Source organism: Pristiophorus japonicus, chromosome 5, assembly GCF_044704955.1.
Source record: "Pristiophorus japonicus isolate sPriJap1 chromosome 5, sPriJap1.hap1, whole genome shotgun sequence".
Classification (NCBI taxonomy): Eukaryota; Metazoa; Chordata; class Chondrichthyes; family Pristiophoridae; genus Pristiophorus; species Pristiophorus japonicus.
Window position 1 is genome coordinate 215,540,781 of NC_091981.1, and position 21,563 is coordinate 215,562,343.

General features: G+C 42.8%; 1 protein-coding gene across 1 annotated transcript in view; it reads right to left on the bottom strand.

Moving 5' to 3' along the window:
• Nucleotides 1–202: 202 nt before the first annotated feature.
• Nucleotides 203–21,563, bottom strand: part of akap9 (A kinase (PRKA) anchor protein 9) — a 353,045-nt gene continuing 331,684 nt past the window's right edge. Inside the window, exons 46-50 of the mRNA XM_070880224.1 lie at nucleotides 20,471–20,703; nucleotides 17,674–17,759; nucleotides 8,233–8,389; nucleotides 7,515–7,654; nucleotides 203–2,390 (exon numbers count right to left, since the gene is read on the bottom strand). Coding sequence (XP_070736325.1) covers nucleotides 2,347–2,390; nucleotides 7,515–7,654; nucleotides 8,233–8,389; nucleotides 17,674–17,759; nucleotides 20,471–20,703 — 660 coding nt within the window. The 3' untranslated portion in view covers nucleotides 203–2,346. The remainder of the gene's footprint in view (nucleotides 2,391–7,514; nucleotides 7,655–8,232; nucleotides 8,390–17,673; nucleotides 17,760–20,470; nucleotides 20,704–21,563) is intronic.

The window sequence follows — 21,563 nt, forward strand, 5'->3', positions numbered from 1 at the left end:
ATTTATAAGAACAATTATTTTTGCAAATCTGAAAAGACAGATTAATTTTTGTTTGCCACTTTATAAGAAATATGGTGGAGGTACTTTCCATGGTAGAAAATTTACTGCTAATACCAAGATATTTGGTTAGATGATTGAATGCCATCAGTCTCTCCTGCAGCAAAGCTATTTGGACAAATTAAATAAATAGATTAAGGTATAACAAAATTTAATGTAGATAAATGTCAAGCAACATACATTGTTACAGAAACAGGTATACAATAAACAGATTCTATTTTGAAAAATTACTTTGAGTTCAGTAACTGTTACGTCGGCAAACCGCAATGAGAAAAGACCACTTGTTTTGGTGATGTTGAGGAACAAACATTGGCCAGGACACCAGGAAGCATTTCCTCTCTTACTGGAATCGTGGCTTGGGATGTTTAATGTCCATCTAAATAAGCAGATGGGACCTTGGTTTAACTTCACATCCACAGAACAGCATCCATTAGAAAGGATTTGGGTGAAATTCTTGAACATTCACTGAAATTGTCCAGTCACAGAGCTATTATCAATAAAGCTAATGAAGTATTGGAATATATCGGGGACATTTGACTATAGTCGACCAAAATCCAACTCCAAAATGGGCGCATATAGAATTTTGGGCATTCCAACTTTAAAAATCCATTAATGCATTTGAAAGGGTTCAGAGAGGACCAACAAGCACAATTCTTTGACTTATAACTCAAATTATGAAGGTAGGCTTAGACAATTTAATTGACTAACATCCCCTTCCCTAAGCCAAGTCTCTACAACTGCCCTGGATGAGATCATCTAACTGGGATAAAAACTGGAACCTTCTGGTCTGCATTACTCACTCAGCCTTAATCAACTGAACCATCAGGAAAGTTGATCCAGGTTCTTGAAATGCTAAAAGCCATAGGTAATTTATCTGGAGGCAGGTTATTTAACTTCTGTGACTCCGGTACTGCATGATAAATGTACAGAATTGGCAAATCTCAGTGCAATTACTAAATATTCAAATAAACCTTTAACCCTTCCTTTCCTGAGTAGATCTTTTAGTGAATTAAAGATAACAAAGCAAGAACATAGAGGTTGAAAGTTGTTAGATGAATTCACTCCTTTAAATGGGTTGGATGTGTCTGGTTAAGGGCAGCATTGACGGTTTTATGACTACAGATTGACACTGTTTAATAAATACTCTGGAACATGATGACTGCAGTCCTACAGTGACAAAGAAATGCTACTCGTCAGGATTCAATAAAGTAGATTGCAATGTTAGACTTTTCCTGGAGTTTTCATTAAATTACTCTGAATCAAGAGAATTTTAGTCATCACTTCTGAAGTCTTAACAGCTGTTATTCACATCCCTCCTCAATTAAATAATTTGGATGGAGTCCATGAAGGAGCAAGTTGTACATGGTTTGTTGGAAGGAGTGATCTAAACGGGAATGAATCCCATTTTCTCATTCCATATTAAAACATTCTTATATTGAGAGAGAAAAAAAATCAAATGATGCAGAACCTCAGAATCCTGGAAGGGACATTGCTCCGATGGCTGCTCACATTGTATGCCAAGGATAGAATTAAAAGATGGGGAAACATAGCTGCAGATATCCACTGGTTTGAGATTTACTGCCATTACAAGAGGACAGCATACTAGAACACCTTTTGAACCAGGTTTCGGGTTCAAATCTAGCAAAAGATCTAATTTCAGTTTCCAAAAGGCAGAAGGAAGACTAGAACATAAAACTGCCCTTTCAATAGTTAAATAAAGGGAGAATCTGACCTAGTTAAAATTCTACAGGCAGTTTTACTTCTTACCTTCATGATGTACTTCACAGAGAAAGCATGCAAGTTTCAGAAATCTGAATTTTGAATTCATGTTTATTTCAATACTTTGACAAAATACCCATATAATTCAAAACTTCTACCATTACAAAAATAATTCCTCTACAAACAGTGTACTGTCCACAATGCCATAGCTATTTATGGACCATGTAGTGTAAGCTCAGCAGCCATCAGCAGGACTGCAGTGCACGTGAAACCATTTAGTAAACATTTTTCCTTCCACCCTTTAAATAAACAGTATTAAGTTATAATCATGTTTAAATTAGCATTCCACAAATATACACTTAAATTGTTTAGACAGATTGTATTGTGCACACTGGAAGCTTAAACCTATATAAAGGATAAAACACATATAAATTCATTTCATTTGGACTTGCAGGCAAGACACATTTCCATTCTCAATTCCATGATGGTCCCACAATATACATAAAATAGAAAAACAAAGCACAGCTTCAAAGGCAATTCAGTTTCAAGTCAAAATTTGTATCCAAGACATTATCTTCTAGTCCCATAGTGCATCTGAGCATAAGATGATGAACCTAAATAAGCAGGGAGAACAACAAATTGATTAAAAGTCATACAGTACATTTTATCAACAAATATTCCACATAATTCAATCCATATTGGAAAATGTGCAACGGCATAATTAACCCATTTAACAAGATCTATCCTACAAGCAAAAATATAATCAGATTGTACAAAGGGTTTACACTGGGTTGAAATACATTCTGAATCCTATTTTTCAACTATCTGCATTCTGGATAGAAGTAACACCCATGAGGAACGACATGCAACAGTGATTACTGTTGTTTTCATCATCTTCATGGGAATCAACAACTTGCCTATGCATCAGGGCTGACTAGTGAGATATACCGATCTATTTTTAACAAGATTGAAAATAAGCAACCTACTGTGCTGGCAAGCATCAGTAACATATTCAATGCACATGACAAACTTTTAGCAACACTGGTCATGTAAAATTTTCCACGGTAATATCTATGTTAAATACCCCACTAAATGTTAGATCTTTTTGGATTAGGTGTAACTGCGATTTTAACAGTGCATTGACTGCTAACCACATGTTAAAGTCGTAAAAAAACTAATTTTAATTTTGTGGAGTGTCAAATCTATCCATGATAATAAAAATTTCAATTTTGTAAAAACTTGAAAAAAAAATTGTTATTTTTAAAAGTTTGTTCATCTTTATTTCAGGTTTACCTTTTCCCCATGGGAGAGCTCCAATCTTTGTTTCGTTCTCTAACATTTTTAAAAAGTCAGAATAAAAGCAACCTGTTCATGACCTGGCTCCCTCTGAGAATTCTGCATTGTGATTGGCTGTTTAGACAGCTTGTTGATGTCATAGCAGAGTGCACTAGGAATTCCCCAACGTTCCCGCTAGGCTGCGCAGTGACGCAGCAGTCTAGAGTTCCCGCGTAGACCACTCACCAGATTTAAAATGGAAATAACCACACCTGCGCGAAAAATGAAATGGACTGCGTAGCCAGTTAAAGGGCCCGTGCACCAAATATAAAATTACAGGGAACATTGTTCCCCACTATACTGCACGGATCTCAAATGAATGTCGAGAAAGCCAAACTTGGGCAGCTACACCGCTGACTGCAAATTATGGGCCATTATAACATTTTGATTAACTTTCTAGGAAAGAGAGTGTACAGGAAAGTCTATGACTAGCCCCTCCCAAAGGTGCTGACAGCTGAGAAGACCAACTCCCCAATTCAGCAAATAAACAAAATGCTGTTCAAAAATATGATGTGCACTCACTGATTATTACAATACAAGGGAGGGAAATTGGGTGCCTTTGCGCCTCCCTTTAGCACCCCTGAGGTGCAAATGGTTTTGTGGACATCGACTCCCGCCACATTTGGCAGGAGTTTTGTGGCGGCGCTATGACGCACGATCGCCTAGAGATCGTGATGTCATCGCCATGCTCATCGCCCCGGACCCAAAATTGACTTCCGTCCCCTGCAGCAGCGCTGGGTGAATCATAGAAATTTACAGCACGGACGGAGGCCATTTCCAGTTCTTGGTCCGTAGCTCTGCAGGTTACAGCACTTTAAGTACACATCCAAGTATTTTTTAAATGTGGTGAGTGTTTCTGCCTCTATCACCCTTTCAGGCAGTGAGTTCCAGACACCCGATACCCTCTGGGTGAAGAAATCTCCCCTCATATCTCCTCTAAACCTCCCCCAATTAATTTAAATCTATGCCCCCCTGGTTGTTGACCCCTCTGCATCCTCTCCACTGCAATCACATCTTTCCTGTAATGTGGTGAGTACTCGAGCTGTGGCCTTACCAGTGTTTTATACAGTTCAAGTATAACATCCTTGCTCTTGTATTCCATGCCTCGACTAATAAAGGCAAGTATTCCATATGCCTTCTTAACCACTTGATCTACCTGGCCTGCTATCTTTAGGGATTTGTGGACCTGCACTCCAAGGCCCCTTTGTTCCTCTACACACTTCAGTGTCGTACCATTTAATGTGTATTCCCTTGCCTTGTTAAGCCTCCCCAAATGCATTACCTCACACTTATCCCGATTGAATTCCATTTGCCACTGTTCTGCCCACCTGACCAGTACATTGATATCTTCCTGCAATCCGCAGCTTTCTTCATTATCAACCACACAGCCTATTTGTTGAGGATATCGTGAATAGCACGTTTAGTGAGTTGGTCAGACCGCAGGTAGAGGTTAACACAGGCAGATAGGGGATGGTGACCAACGGGAAGAGCAGTGGAAGGAAAGTAGTGCAGGGGTCCCCTGCGGTCATCCCCCTGCAAAACAGATACACCACCTTGGGTACTGTTAAAGGGAATGATTCATCAGAGGAGAGCAGCAGCAGCCAAGTTCATGGCACCATGGGAGGCTCTGCTGCACAAGAGGGCAGGAAAAAGAGTGGGAGAGCTATAGTGATAGGGGATGCTATTGTAAGGGGAATAGATGGACGTTTCTGCGGCCACAATCGAGACTCCAGGATGGTATGTTGCCTCACTGGTGCAAGGGTCAAGGATGTCTTGGAGCGGATGCAGGACATTTTGAAAAGGGAGGGTGAACAGCCAGTTAACGTGGTGCATATAGATACCAATGATATAGGTAAAAAAAACGGGATGAGGTCCTACAAGACGAATTTAGGGAGCTAGGAGCTAAATTAAAAAGTAGGACCTCAAAAGTAGTAATCTCAGGATTGCTACCAGTGCCACGTGCTAGTCAGAATAGGAATCACAGGATAGCTCAGATGAATACGTGACTTGAGTGGTGCAGAAGGGAGGGATTCAAATTCCTGGGACATTGGAACTGGTTCTGAGGGAGATGGGACCAGTATAAACCGGACGGTCTGCACCTGGGCAGGACCGGAACCAATGTTCTAGGGGGAGTGTTTGCTAGTGCTGTTGGGGAGGGGTTAAACTAATATGGCAGGGGGATGGGAACCTATGCAGGGAGACAGAGGGAAGTAGAATAGGGGCAGAAGCAAAAGATAGAAAGAAGAAAAGTAAAAGTGGAGGGCAGAGAAACCCAAGGCAAAAAGCAAAAAGGGCCACATTACAGCAAAATTTTAAAGGGGCAAAGTGTGTTAAAAAGACAAGCCTGAAGGCTCTGTGCCTCAATGCGAGGAGTATTCGTAATAAGGTGGACGAATTAACTGTGCAGATAGCAGTTAACAGATATGATGTAATTGGCATCACGGAGACATGGCTCCAGGGTGACCAAGACTGGGAACTCAACATCCAGGACTATTCAACATTCAGGAAGGATAGACAGAAAGGAAAAAGAGGTGGGGTGGTGTTGTTGGTTAAAGAGGAAATTAATGCAATAGTAAGGAAGGACATTAGCTTGGATGATGTGGAATGATGTGGTATGGGTGGAGCTACGGAATACCAAAGGGCAGAAAACACTAGTGGGAGTTGTGTACAGACCACCAAACAGTAGTAGTGAGGTTAGGGACAGCATCAAACAAGAAATTAGGGACGCGTACAATAAAGGTACAGTAGTTATCATTTGTAAGAGAAATTTGGCATTAGGGGTACCAGCGGGACAAGGGTTAAAGTGCTGGTTCCTGCAATGGCCCATAAGGAGGTAAAAGGCCTCTCTTCGGCCTTGTACCAAGGCTCCAGAAGTTATCAATTCAATAATATTCAGACAGGATACGATGTGAGAACCTAAACAGACATTGATAAGACCTTGCGAAGAGGCTCGAGGCGACTCACAGGCACCAAGGAAATGTATAACAAATTCCAACCTAATGATACCATTCTGGGAACGGTCTAAGATGGTCACGAGATCATGGCCTGTCAGTCAGAGCTCATGGCCTGTCAATCGGGAGTAGCACTAATAAGGTAGTCAAATTAGAGAAGTAGCACTGATAAGGTAGTCCAATTAGAAATCTAGGGAGGTCTTGTCCTGAACAGAGGGGTTTTGAAATGTATAAAAGTTGTATGATTGTGCTGTTCGGGGAGCATCTCCACTCACAGGCAACTGTGATAAGAGGTGTTCCCGGACGTTCATAATAAAGATCGTTATACTTTGTCATCCGTCTCTGTCTGCTAACTTCGAGAATTGCTATGTGGGCTGGGGTGAACGTCGACCCTCTATATCAGTGGGCCCGCTCGTGGGAAAAGAAGCCTTCCCTCTCTCCCCCAACATCATGGGCGACTTTAATCTACATATTGATTGGGCTAACCAAACTGGTAGCAATGCGGTGGAGGAGGATTTCCTGGAGTGTATTAGGAATGGTTTTCTAGACCAATATGTCGAGGAACCAACCAGAGGGCTGGCCATCCTAGACTGGGTGATGTGTAATGAGAAAGGACTAATTAACAATCTTGTTGTGCAAGACCCCTTGGGGAAGAGTGACCATAATATGGTAGAATTCTTTATTAAGATGGAGAGTGACACAGTTAATTCAGAGACTTGGGTCCTGAACTTAAGGAAAGGTAACTTCGATGGTATGAGACGTGAATTGGCTAGAATAGACTGGAGAATGATAATTGAAGGGTTGACGGTGGATAAGCAAAGGCAAACATTCAAAAATCACATGGATGAACTTCAACAATTGTATATCCCTGTCTGGAATAAAAATAAAATGGGGAAAGTGGCTCAACCATGGCTGACAAGCGAAATTAAGGATAGTGTTAAATCCAAGAAAGAGGCATATAAATTTTCCAAAAAAAGCAGCAAACCTGAGGACTGGGAGAAATTTAGAATTCAGCAGAGGAGGACAAAGGGTTTAATTAGGACGGGGAAAATAGAATATGAGAGTAAGCTTGCAGGAAACATAAAAACTGACTGCAAAAGCTTCTACAGAATCGTGAAGAGAAAAAGATTAGTGAAGACAAATGTAGGTCCCTTACAGTCAGAATCAGGTGAATTTATAATGGGGAACAAATTGGCAGACCAATTGAACAAATTCTTCCAAATCACACCTTTGTAATGTCAGATATACCATAATTAGGAATGTCACCCCAGTTGTGGTCATACATATTCAGCAGCTATTTGAAAGCTGTATTGAAGGAGGCCTGAAAGTGGGTTACTAACCTGTCCTCTCAGCCACTTTCGGAGCATGACCCAGGGAAAAACTAGATGATTCATAGCTCCCCATCCCGGATGTTAAAGATAAAACCAGTTTACTGTCTTGAAAATAGGTTACCTGATTGCACACTTCCCAGTCGTCTCTGCAACGATTCCAATCTATTAATGTAATCTGTTAAAGCTCTGTCAGGGTCGTAGCTTTGGAGATGTGACGATGCCAAAGAACTTGGATTAGAATCAGCTAGATTGGATTGAGACCTAGGTCATATATAAAAAAAAAAGATCAGATACTTAGATCCACTGCGGCAATTAATATTTACTCTAACCGATACAGTAACTATCTGCTAATGCTCTGACGATGGAAGACAAATAGCAACTCCTTTAATTAAAAAAAGAGCACAACAGGAGCTACATGTATGAATTATATATGCTTTCGCAATTTTTCCCCCTGCTAATTGAGATGCATATAAATGAGATGTAATGAAAAGAGAATAGTAAAAAAACTATTCAAAAGGATAAACATTCATGTATAACAGCAGTAACTATGTTTTCAAATAGGTGTGAGAATGTGAAAAAAAGGTGCTTTGAGATGTTTGAAAGATATGACAGGCTGTATTTAAATGCAACGGTTGCTTTTTTTCTTCAGTACACAGATATGCTTAAGATCTTGTGAGCCTTCTACAAATGTTGCTACTTAATGAAGTTTCAGTAAGTGATGTTAACGGACCTCAATTTTTAACAAAAGAGGTAGAGCAGATGCTCTTTCCCCAAATGGAGAGGTCTGGCTGGTTATATACTTTACAAGTTATAGTAACTGGGTTATGCTCAAAAGTTACCTGGGTTGAGAATTTGTGGCTGATCTGGGAGATTCTTGACCGGATCTTTGTCTACTTGTGCAGTGTCTACGATCTCCAAATAATTCTCTAGCCAGCGATGACTCCAAAGACAAGCTCCCAGAATGGAGAAAAGGGGAATCCACACTTAGTTCATTAGCTAGATTTTAAAGAAAAATTGAATGCATGAGTGGTAAGTATTAGCCAATTTCACAGTACTTGCCTCACAACCAAATAGCTGTAGATCTGTGTTTGAGGTCTCCTCCTTAAAGCGTGGCAGTCATTTTATTGGCCCGGATTTTGCATGCCCGATGACAGCATAGATCGTACGCCGTTGTAAGCACTGTGCATGCGTGAAAACCCAGAACTTGAGATCTGCCAAGTTTCTCCTTGGCAGATCATCCACATGCACCCCAAAAACACTTAGACTGGCGCAGAGTTGGGCTACCTGTGTAAGTTTTAAAATAAATGTTCAATTAGAATGTTAAAAATGATTAAAACATTATGGGCCAAAATTTGCCCAGGAGTTGCGCCGTTTTTTTTGGGAGCAGCTTTATTTTTCTGGAATATCTTAAAAATCCCTATTCTGCACATTTAATTTGCGCTAGTGTGAGTGAGTTACTTAGGATGTTTTTTTAGTTTCATCTTTTTTTTCAAAAGGGGGCATTACTTAAGAAATAGGAGCAGGAGTAGGCCATACGGCCCCTCAAGCTTGCTCTGCCGCCATTCAATAAGATCATGACTGATCTGATCATGGACTCGGCTCCACTTCCCCACCCGCTCCCCTTATTCCCTTATCGCTCAAGAAACTGTCTATTTCTGTCTTAAATTTATTCAATGTCCCAGCTTCCACAGCTCTCTGAGACAGCGAATTCCACAGATTTACAATCCTCAGAAGAAATTCCTCCTTATCTCTGTTTTAAATGGGCGGCTCCTTATTCTAAGATCATGCCCTCTACTTCTAGTCTCCCCCATCAGTGGAAACATCTTCTCTGCATCCACCTTGTCAAGCCATCTCATAATTTTATACGTTTCGATAAGATCACCTCTCATTCTTCTGAATTGCAATGAGTAGAGGCCCAACCTACTCAACCTTTCCTCATAAGTCAACCCCCTCATCCCCAGAATCAACCTCGTGAACCTTCTCTGAACTGCCTCCAAAGCAAGTATATCCTTTCGTAAATATGGAAACCAAAACTGCATGCAGTATTCCAGGTGTGGCCTCACGAATACCCTGTATAACTGTAGCAAGACTTCCCTGCTTTTATACTCCATCCCCTTTGCAATAAAGGCCAAGATTCCATTGGCCTTCCTGATCACTTGCTGTACCTGCATACTATCCTTTTGTGTTTCATGCACAAGTACCTCCAGGTCCTGCTGTACTGCAGCACTTTGCAATCGTTCCCCATTTAAATAATAACTTGCTCTTTGATTTTTTTTCTGCCAAAGTGCATGACCTCACACTTTCCAACATTATACTCCATCTGCCAAATTTTTGCCCACTCACTTAGCCTGTCTATGTCCTTTTGCAGATTTTTTTGTGTCCTCCTCACACATTGCTTTTCCTCCCATCTTTGTATCGTCAGCAAACCTGGCTATGTTACACTCAGTCCCTTCTTCCAAGTCGTTAATATAGATTGTAAATAGTTGGGGTCCCAGCACTGATCCCTGCGGCAACCCATTAGTTACTGGTTTCCAACCAGAGAATGAACCATTTATCCCAACTCTGTTTTCTGTTAGTTAGCCAATCCTCTATCCATGCTAATATATTACCCCCAACCCCGTGAACTTTTATCTTGTGCAGTAACCCTTTTATGTGGCACCTTGTCAAATACCTTCTGGAAGTCCAAATACACCACATCCACTGGTTCCCCTTTATCCACCCTATTGGTTACATCCTCAAAGAACTCCAGAAAATTTGTCAAACATGACTTACCCTTCATAAATCCATGATGACTCTGCCTGACCGAATTTTGCTTATCCAAATGTCCTGCTACTGCTTCTTTAATAATGAACTCCAACATTTTCCCAACTACAGATGTTAGGCTAACTGGTCTATAGTTTCCTGCTTTCTGTCTGCCTCCTTTTTTTAAAATAGGGGTGTTACATTTGCAGTTTTTCAATCTGCTGGGACCTCCCCAGAATCCAGGGAATTTTGGTAAATTACAACCAATGCATCCACAATCCCTGCCGCTACTTCTCTTAAGACCCTACGATGCAAGCCATCAGGTCCAGGGGACTTATCTGCCTTTAGTCCCATTATCTTACTGAGTACCATCTCCTTAGTGATTGTGATCGTGTTAAGTTCCTCCCCCCCATAGCCCCTTGACTATCTACTGTTGGAATATTGTTAGTGTCCTCTACCGCAAAGGCTGATACAAAATATTTGTTCAGAGTTTCTGCCATCTCCATGTTCCCCATTACTAATTCCCCAGTCTCGTCCTCTAAGTGACCAACATTTACTTTAGCCACTCTTTTCCTTTTTATACACCTATAGAAACTCTTGCTATCTGTTTTTATATTTTGTACTAGTTTACTTTCATAGTCTATTTTCCCTTTCTTAATAATTTTTTTTGTCGTTCTTTGCTGGCTTTTAAAAGCTTCCCAGTCTTCTGTCCTCCAGTAGCTTTGGCCATTTTGTTTGCCCTTGTTTTTAATTGGATACTGTCCTTTATTTCTTTAGTTAGTCACTGGAATATATTTTTCTTGAGAGTTGTGAAATATCTCCTTAAATGTACACCACTGTTCATCAACCGTCTTACACTTTAATCTATTTTCCCAGTCCACTTTACCCAACTCTGCCCTCATACCTTCATAGTCTCCTTTATTTAAGCTTAGTACGCTAGTTAGAGATCCAACTTTCTCACCCTCCATCTGAATTTGAAGTTCAATCATACTATGATCACTCATTCCGAGGGGATCCTTTACTAGGAGATTGTTTATTAATCGTGTCTCATTACACAGGACCAGATCCAAGATAACCTGCCCCCTGGTTGGTTCCGCTACATACTGCTCAAGGAACCCGTCCCTTATGCACTCTATGAACTCCACTTCAAGGCTACCCTGAACAATTTGATTTGTCCAATCAATATGGAGGTTAAAATCACCCATAATTATTGCTGTTCCCTTTTTAGAAGCCGCCTGGTTTATGCTCCGACCAAAAGAGTTGCTACTGTTAGCGGGCCTATAGACTACGCCCACCAGTGATTGTTCCCCTTATTGTTCCTTATCGCCACCCAAACTGTTTCAACACTCATCATTTGAGCCAATATCGTTTTACTATTAGTGATTCCATCCTTTATCAATAGAGCTACCCCACCTCCTTTTCCTTTCTGTCTGTCCTTCCAGATTGTCAAGTACCCCTGAATATTTAATTCCCAGTTCTGGTCATCTTGCAACCACGTCTCTGTAATGGCTATCAGATCATACCCATTTGTCTCAATTTGTGCCATCAACTCATCTATTTTGTTACAAATGCTGCATGCATTTAGACAAAGTGCTTTTAAGTTTGTTTTTTTATCTTTTTTTCCTGCTAGTTTCCTCTCTCCTTCAAACTCACTTTCTTTATTTTTGTTGCTAACTCCAGCTTTACTCCCCTCCCTACTGAATCTATTTTCAGGTTCCCATTCCCCCTGCCAAGCTAGTTCCCCAACAGCACTAGCAAAGCCCCCTGCGAGGATATTGGTCCCGGCTCTGTTGAGGTGCAACCCGTCCGGCTTGTACAGGTCCCACCTCCCCCAGAAGTGATCCCAAAGCCTCAGTAAACTAAAGCCCTCCCGCCTGCACCATCTCTCCAGCTACATATTCATCTGCTCTATCCTCCTATTTCTGTACTCACTAGCTCATGACACTGGGAGTAATCCGGAGATTACTACCTTTGAGGTCCTGCTTTTTAATCTCTCTCCTAGCTCCCTGAACTCTGCCTGTCGGACCTCATCCCTCTTTTTACCTATGTCATTGGTACCGATGTGGACCACAACCTCTGGCTGTTCACTCTCTCCCCCCAGAATGCCCTGCAGCCGCTCGATGACATCCTTGACCCTGGCACCAGGGAGGTTAAACAAACTGGTAGCAATACGGTGAAGGAGGATTTCCTGCAGTGTATAAGGGATGGTTTTCTAGACCAATATGTTGAGGAACCAACTAGAGAGCTGGCTATCCTAGACTGGGTCTTGTGTAATGAGAGAGGATTAATTAGCAATCTTGTTGTGCGAGGCCCCTTATTAAGATGAGAGTGACACAGTTAATTCAGAGACTAGAGTCCTGAACTTAAAGAAAGGTATGAGACGTGAATTGGCTAGGATAGACTGGCAAATGATACTTAAAGGGTTGACGGTGGATAGGCAATGGCAGACATTTAAAGATCACATGGATGAACGTCAACAATTGTACATCCCTGTCTGGAGTAAAAATAAAACGGGGGAGGGGGCTCAACCGTGGCTAACAAGGGAAATTAAGGATTGTGTTAAATTCAAGGAAGAGGCATATACATTGGCCAGAAATAGCTGCAAACCTGAGGACTGGGAGAATTTTATAATACAGCAGAGGAGGACAAAGGGTTTAATTAGGAGGGGGGAAATAAGAGTATGAGAGTAAGCTTGCAGGGAACATAAAAACTGACTGCAAAAGCTTCTATAGATATGTGAAGAGAAAAAGATTAGTGAAGACAAATGTAGGTCCCTTACAGTCAGAATCAGGCGAATTTATAATGGAGAATAAAGAAATGGCAAACCAATTGAACAAATACTTTGGTTTTGTCTTCACTAAGGAAGACACAAATAACCTTCCCGAAATACTAGGGGACTGAGGGTCTAGCAAGAAGGAGGAACTAAAGGAAATCCTTATTAGTCAGCAAATTGTGTTAGGAAAATTGATGGGATTGAAGGCCGATAAATCCCCAGGGCCTGATAATCTGCATCCCAGAGTACTTAAGGAAGTGGCCCTAGAAATAGTGGATGCATTGGTGGTCATTTTCCAAGATTCTATAGACTCTGGATCAGTTCCTATGGACTGGAGGATAGCTAATGTAACCCCACTTTTTAAAAAAGGAGGGAGAGAGAAAACAGGAAATTATAAACCGGTCAGCCTGACATTGGCAGCGGGGAAAATGTTGGAATCAATTATTAAAGATGTAATAGCAGCACATTTGGAAAGCAGTGACAGGATCGGTCCAAGTCAGCATGGATTTATGAAAGGGAAATCATGCTTGAATTTTTGAATTCTAGAATTTTTTGAGGATGTAACTAGTAGAGTTGTCAAGGGGGAGCCAGTGGATGTGGTGTGTTTAGACTTTCAAAAGGCTTTTGACAAGGTCCCACACAAGAGATTGGTGTGCAAAATTAAAGCACATGGTATTGGGGGTAATGTACTGACGTGGATGGAGAACTGGTTAGCAGACAGGAAGCAGAGTGTAGGAATAAACGGGTCCTTTTCAGAATGGCAGGCAGTGACTAGCGGGGTACCGCAAAGTTCAGTGCTGGTACCCCAGCTATTTACAACATACATTAATGATTTACACGAAGGAATTGAATGCAATATCTCCCAGTTTGCAGATGACACTAAGCTGGGTGGCAGTGTGAGCTGTGAGGAGGATGCCAAGAGGCTGCAGGGTGACTTGGATAGGTTAGGTGAGTGGGCAAATACATGGCAGATGCGGTATAATGTAGATAAATGTGAGGTTACCAACTTTGGTGGTAAAAACAGGAAGGCAGATTATCTGAATGGTGACAGATTAGTAAAAGGGGAGGTGCAACGAGACCTCGGTGTCATAGTACATCAGTCATTGAAAGTTGGCATACAGGTACAGCAGGCAGTGAAGAAGGCAAATGGCATGTTGGCCTTCATAGCGAGAGGATTTGAGTATAGGAGCAAGGAGGTCTTACTGCAGTTGTACAGGGCCTTGGTGAGGCCACACCTTGAATATTGTGTACAGTTTTGGTCTCCTAATCTGAGGAAGGACATTTTTGCTATTGAGGGAGTGCAGCGAAGGTTCACCAGACTGATTCCTGGGATGGCAGGAATGACATGAAGAAAGACTGGAGCGACTAGGCTTATATTCACTGGAATTTAGATGAATGAGAGGGGATCTCATAGAAACATATGCAATTCTGATAGGATTGGACAGGTTAGATGCAGGAAGAATGTTCCCGATGTTGGGGAAGTCCAGAACCAGGGGTCACAGTCTATGGATAAGGGGTAAGCCATTTAGGACTGAGATGAGGAGAAACTTCTTCACTCAGAGTTGTGAGCATGTGGAATTCTCTACCACAGAAAGTTGTTGATGCCAGTTCATTGGATACATTCAAGAGGGAGTTAGATATGGCCCTTACGGCTAAAAGGATCAAGGGGTATGGAGAGAAAGCAGGAAAGGGGTACTGAGGTGAATGATCAGCCATGATCTTATTGAATGGTGGTGCAGACTCGAAGGGCCGACTCCTGCACCTATTTTCTATACCATCCTGGAGTCACATCTGCAGCTGCAGAAACGCCTGTCTGCTCCCCTACCACTATAGCTCTTCCATTCTTCTTCCCCCCCCCCTGTGCAGCTGAGCCACCCATGGTGCAGTGGACTTGGCTTTGGCTGCACCCTCCAGAGCCACCAGAGTACCGGTTGGAGAGCGAGATGGACTCAGGGGACTCCTGCACTACCTGCCTAGTCCTCCTCTTCTGTCCGGTGGTCACCCACTCCTTCTCTGCCTGCACACTCTTAAGCTGTGGGGTGATCGTGTCTAGAAATGTGCTAACCATGTAGCTCTCAGTCTCAATCGTGTCTAGAAATGTGCTAACCATGTAGCTCTCAGTCTCACGTGAGACTGAGAGCTACATGGTTAGCACATTTCTAGACACGATCACTCCAAAATAAGGAGCTCGAGTTGGTGCAGCTGGAGACACCTTCCACACACGTGGTCGCCCCGGCTGTGCGAAGCATCCGGTACTTCCCACATGTCACAGGATGTGTAATCCACGGGACTGAGCTGCCCTGCCATCCCTCTAGTTACACTCGCAACTATCGAATAGAACTAAACTCTAAACCTTAGCACAACATGCCCAGCTCTACTCAGCAAACAGCCGATTTAATTAACTGGCTCTCTTTAGATAATAAAGATCACATATATTTACTGGCAGATCTTACTTACAACAATGTCAAAGGTTTCCTACTGAAAAGAAAAAGAAAAAGAAAAAAAGAGAAGAAAAACACCAGTCCACCACTTAGCTGCTTGGCTGTGATGTCACACTTTGATTTTGCTTTTTTTTAAAAAAAAAACTTTTTGTCCCTGCACCAGCTGGCTCCTGTGGCTCCTCCGACTGTTACTGGCCTTTTTAAGGCCTCGACCTCCCGTTCCTGCTCCTGTGGCTCCTCCGACTGCTGCTGGCCTTTTTATGGACCTCGACCTCCTGTTCCCGCTCCTGTGGCTCCTCCGACTGCTGCTGGCCTTTTTAATAGGCCTCGACCTCCCATTCCCAGCCACCTACGCCTGTTGGCTTTTTAAGCCAGTTTGGACAGCTAATGGTTGCTCCAAACTAACTTAGGCCAGTGTATGTGGTCACTTGTGGTCACACAGAAAACACTTGAGGAGAGTTAAGAAATCAGCGCAGGAAGCCAGAGATTGGTGGGGGGGGGGCGGGGGGAGCGGCGAGGAAGGGAAGCGGAGAGGACCTTGCAAAGCACTAATCACCTTCACAACAACATTCAAGAAGCATAAAAACCATTAATAATAAATTTAAAAAAAATAAAACTTAAGTCCTACCTTCATAACTCGGCCCGGGAAGTCAGCAGGCCTGCCGGTGCGAGAGGCCACTCTATTGGGGATTAGTACGGGTTGGTGGGACACCAGTACGCATGTGTTGAGCTGCCGGCACTTGAGTGCAGAACCCTAGCTCCGCCCCCTAATTGAATTGCCACGCCAGGCACAAGGACAGTCAACAGTGCGGGGAGAATACAGGGATATCTTTTCGGTGCCGTTTTAAGCGTAGGAAGCCAGCGCACCTCACGTGAGTGTGCCGAAAAAAACGGAGGGTCAAATTTGGGCCCATTAAAACTAATTAAAACTATTCACCCGGCGAAAAAAATGGATCTTGCACCATTATTCTCGGCGGTTAAGGGGAAACTAAGTATAGCAGGCGATTTAAAAAAATTTAGTCCGAGGCTGTGGTTGGGCCTAGGATGGGGGGTAAAATTTCACAAAAAAAAAGTTAAAGATATTCCCAAGCCACTTTTAAAGTTAATCGCTGTTTTACAATTAAGAAAAAATAAAGAACTTTTAACTTACCTTTCTTTGCAGAGTACTCACCTACCGCCATGTTTAAGCAGCTTTTACAAGGCGGTTCCCTCGGCGATCTGGAAGGGCTTCTGTTGAGACAAACCTTACACCCTGGCGAGTTTCTCGGCGGTGCACGTTGGCAGTTTGGTCCCGGCGGACGTTTTCAGATTTGGACGATACCATTGAAAAACAAAAGGGGAAACTTTCGCTGGGCAGAAATACAGCTGTACCGCCAAGAAAATCGCCGAAAATGAAAGGAAAGTTTAGCCCTTAAAATTTAAAATGAGTTCATGTAAATTTTGGGCTGGATTAAAATGTTTTTATAATTTTTCAAAAAACTAAATTTTAATTTTAAATGCTTAAAGGGATTTTTAATTAATTTTGAAAATGAGAATATTTATTTTTATTAGCATTGTGTTAATTCCTCATAAGCTTATGAAGATACCTCCTTTCTAATTGGTTGGCCTGGCCCATGTGATCGCCGGGATGCTTCCGAACCTCCTGTGTCCCTGGATCTTTATGCAGCTGTACGCCTGCAGGCCCAGGACCCAAAGACTCTGAAGCTCGGGAGCTACCCAGTACTTTCATATTTATTTTTCCGGTCGGAGGTAAGCCTCCGTCCGCAATCTTCAGCCGATTAATTTACCAGGTAGTGTACTTTGTTAAACCAGAGGTGACACTATTACCTTACTTCTGTTGTCAGATTAAAGACCAACAATTACCAGCAATGACAGAAGTTTATGGCCAAGTCTCTTGCATGGACTGCCATAACCTACAATCATAATTGTATATTAGAGAAGGGAGTCAACTATTAAATGGGAGGGAGAGAGAAAGTATGGGGCAAATATCAAAGTGATTTCGGGTCCCCTTCGATTTCAATACAATTAAATATATTTTTAAAAAGAAACAAATACATTATACCCATTAATTGTTCCAGTGTGTACTTTAAAAACTGCGGCCACAGTTTCTTTTGGTAATGTTATGGAGCTCAACACAAGCAGAAACCTAAAGGCATTTATTTTGTGCTCACAGTTTGTGGTCATTCTGTACAATTTCAAATTAACAAAATTGAAAAAGTACAAATATTGAGAGATTACAGTATATTAAACGTAGAGGCTTCATTATACAGAAGGTTTTAACTTCAGCACTAATGCCGCCACTTCATTGACGTTGGTGAGCTTACCCAAAACCTGGCCGTGACCATTCCTGTTACCAGACAAACTACTTGACGCACCAGCTCGCAGCCATCTTCGGACCAAGAATCTCAATCTGCAGTGGAGAAAGTTGAACAAACTTCATCTTACCACAATCACATGGAAATTTTATAGAGTAACCGACTAGTTTTAAAACTAACATTACATCAGCACTAGAAATGTGAAAACTGATCAAAATAAATTAGTTGCGATTCAAATATAAAATCAAATAGATCAAATCATAAAGTTAGTATCTAAATTAAGCTTGAATGCATTTCATTAGATAATTTAGATTTGATCATTAATTGGCTTGAGTTTCACACTCACTGTTACCAAGAATGAATTACTCAAGTAAACTTGATGAATTTTTAGTCCTTGTATTTAGAACTATTATCCAGCCTAGAATTTTAAAATAGCTTAGAAACCAATTCGGAAGTTGATTCTCCCACACAGCAAGACTTAACAGATCCCATCTGGTAAACAACCCAGTGTTACTAATTATAGTATTTGGAAACAAAAGTACAAGCAAACTTTGGGTGTTCAATGTGAATTTTGTGATCAAGATGAAAAGATTTCATTGCTGGTGAACGGTACATTTTGCACATTTGGCACATTAAGCATTCAAGGACTGAAGGAATAATACAAATGGCATACATGTCATATCTATATTAGAAATCTTGTATCATTTGATGGCTATAGGAGACATTATTTCAACATAATTTAAATAAATGATACCCATCAATGAGATGAAAGTAGCATAGCACCTATATCACCAAAACAACTTGTTTTGTGCTGTTAGTACCAGTCTCTAAGTTACGGCTGATGTATAACTTACCTATTTATACCAGAGATGTAAACAAATTGACATGGAAGGGTTCAACAGAGGTATAGTATCCTGCCCCACCAAATGCCTTAAGTTCAACTGCAGATCATCTCTTACATCTCCATGTCCTGTAACAGCTTTTCATGTAATGTCTCCTAAATAGTACTGGAAGTTATGTGCCCTGCATTCATGTCCACTATAAACAGAGTCAATATTGGTCAAAATCATTTCAAATAAGACTCTTAAATCCATAAAGGAAGAGGAGATTTTCAATTGCTCAGTTTTGGTTGGATTCAGAGCTAGGCCCAGTGATCTAATCCTAAACTCCTCCTAGGTTTCACAACCAGGAAAATTCTGAACACCTGATAGCACTGTTAGACTATAATTAAAGCAGTGCTACTGGCCTGTCAGTGCCTGTCAAGCAATTACATATCTAGCTTCAGGCTAGGGTAGAAACAGAGGACCCAAGTTTCCACATGATTTGCGCCTGATTTTTAGGAGCAACTGGTGGAGAACGGACTATCTTAGAAATCGCAATTCTCCACATTTTTTTTTCTGCAGTTCTAGTCAGTTAGAACAGTTCTACTTTGGAACAGAATTTTTTCTTCAAAAGGGGGCGTGTCCGGCCACTGACGCCTGATTTCAATGTTTCCACAGTGAAAACGTACTCCAAACTAACTTAGAATGGAGCAAGTGAAGATTTTTGTAGAACTGAAAATACCTTGTCTACACATTAAAAAATCAGGCGCAGGTTACAAATTAGGCGTCCAGAACGAGGTGGGGGGGGGGGGGGGGGGGGGGGGAGAAAGGAAGTCATTAAATTCTATAATAAATCCTTATTTATACTTATACAAATATTATACAAATAAATCCAACCTGAATAAAAATTTATAAGCAAAGAAAAGATTAAATAAACCATCTTCCTACCTGTGTGAAAGTGCTTCAGCCAGGGAGAATGCTGCAGGAAGCCTCACAAGTTGAGGCAGCCGTTCGTTCGACGGCAGGGGGGGGGGAGGAGGAAGCCGTTCCCAACGGCGGGCGGGGGAGGGAGGGAGTGCGGGCCCGACCGACCGACCGAACGCAGCCGGGGGGGGGGAGGAAGCCGCTCCAGATGGCTTGGGGGGGGGGGGGGGGGGGGGAAGGGAGGAAGGGAGGGAGTACGGGCCCGACCAACCGACCGAACGCAGTGGGGGGGGGGGAGGAAGCCGCTCCAGATGGCTTGGGGGGTGGGGGGAGGGAGGAAGGGAGGGAGTACGGGCCCGACCGACCGCCCGAACGCAGCCGGGGGGGGAGGAAGCCGTTCCAGACGGCGGGCGGGGGGGGAGGGAGTGCGGGTCCGACCAACCGACCGAACGCAGGGGGGGGGGGGGGGGGGGGAGGAAGCCGTTCCCGACGGCGGGCAGGGGGGGGAAGGAGACAGTGAGAAGGCTGCAGGAAGCCTCACAAGTTAAGCAGCCATTCCCGACGGCAGGGGGGGGGGGAAAACGGCTGCCTCAACTTCTGAGGCTTCCTGCAGCCTTCTCACTGCTGCAAGAAGCCTCAGTGCTGATGTGCTGATGGCAATGTGCTTTTATTAAAAAATGTTCAAAAATTAAACAGCTACAAAGAACTACAAAAATGGCCGAGTGCCAATGTTTCCTTCACACTGCGCGTGCGCGAACGCTCCAACGCGCACGCGCCGGGCTGCCGGCAGGAAAATAACTAATTTAAATGGTACCCGCCCCCTCCCACTTACAAAATCGGCGCGAGTGGTAGGCTCCGCTCCCCTGGGCGCCGCACCAAGCAGACATGGAGCTGCAGGGCGCTCCAGAATCACGCGTTTTTTTTCCAGCGCCATTTTCGGCGCGAAAAACGGGCGCCCAGCTCGGAGGGGCGCCCGTTTTTTATCGTGTGTAAACTTCGGGCCATAGAAGCTATTTAGTTTGGCAAAGAAATTAACACCTTTTCACATTTCAATTGCTTACCTTGAGATTGCTATGGAAACTCTAACCACTGTGCGGAATCTGGTGAAACCTCTGGAACGATGGGTAATAATCTGTAAATTCGTGTAAGATGGGTGACCCCCCATTCTGGCTATAAATGAGAGTGTCGCTTGTTCACATTCTTGAAATCCACCCAGTAGAAGTAACAGGTACTTCTTCTGATAAATGAGAGCTTTTCGGAAACTCTCTGCCCGCAGATACTTTCCATAAATTCTCTAAAAGAAGAAAAGAATGTTCCTGTTAAAACACTGAATTTCATATTTCTGTCGTGTTTCCTTCCAGTTACACATTGATAAGGTAATATACAAATGACAGAGACTCAAGGGAAGGTCTTTATCCTTTTCAGGTTAACATCGAGGCTGTCTACAACTGCTGCATATACAAATCCACAATAAAGCAGATCATCATAGGCAGTCCCTCGGAATCGAGGAAAACTTGCTTCCACTCTTAACAAGAGTTCTTAGGTGGCTGTACAGTCCAATACGAGAGCCACAGTTCTCTGTCACAGGTGGGGCAGATAGTCGTTGAGGGAAGGGGTGGGTGGGACTGGTTTGCCGCACGCTTTCCGCTGCCTGCGCTTGATTTCTGCATACTCTCGGCAACGAGACACGAGGTGCTCAGCGCCCTCCCGGATGCGCTTCCTCCACTTAGGGTGGTCTTTGGCCAGGGTCTCCCAGGTGTCAGTGGGGATGTTGCACTTTATCTATCAGGGAGGCTTTGAGGGTGTCCTTGTAACGTTTCCACTGCCCACCTTTGGCTTGTTTGCCGTGAAGGAGTTCTGAGTAGAGCACTTGCTTTGGGAGTCTCATGTCTGTCATGCGAACTATATGGCTTGCCCAGCGGAGCTGATCAAGTGTGGTCAGTGCTTTGATGCTGGGGATGTTGGCCTGGTCGAGGACGATAATGTTGGTGCATCTGTCCTCCCAGAGATTTGTAGGATCTTGCGGAGACATCGTTGGTGGTATTTCTCCAGCGACTTTAGGTGTTTACTGTACATGGTACCAAGATCATGGTCTACAGGGCTGTAGTAATACCCGCCCTCCTGTATGGATCAGAAACATGGACCATGTACAGT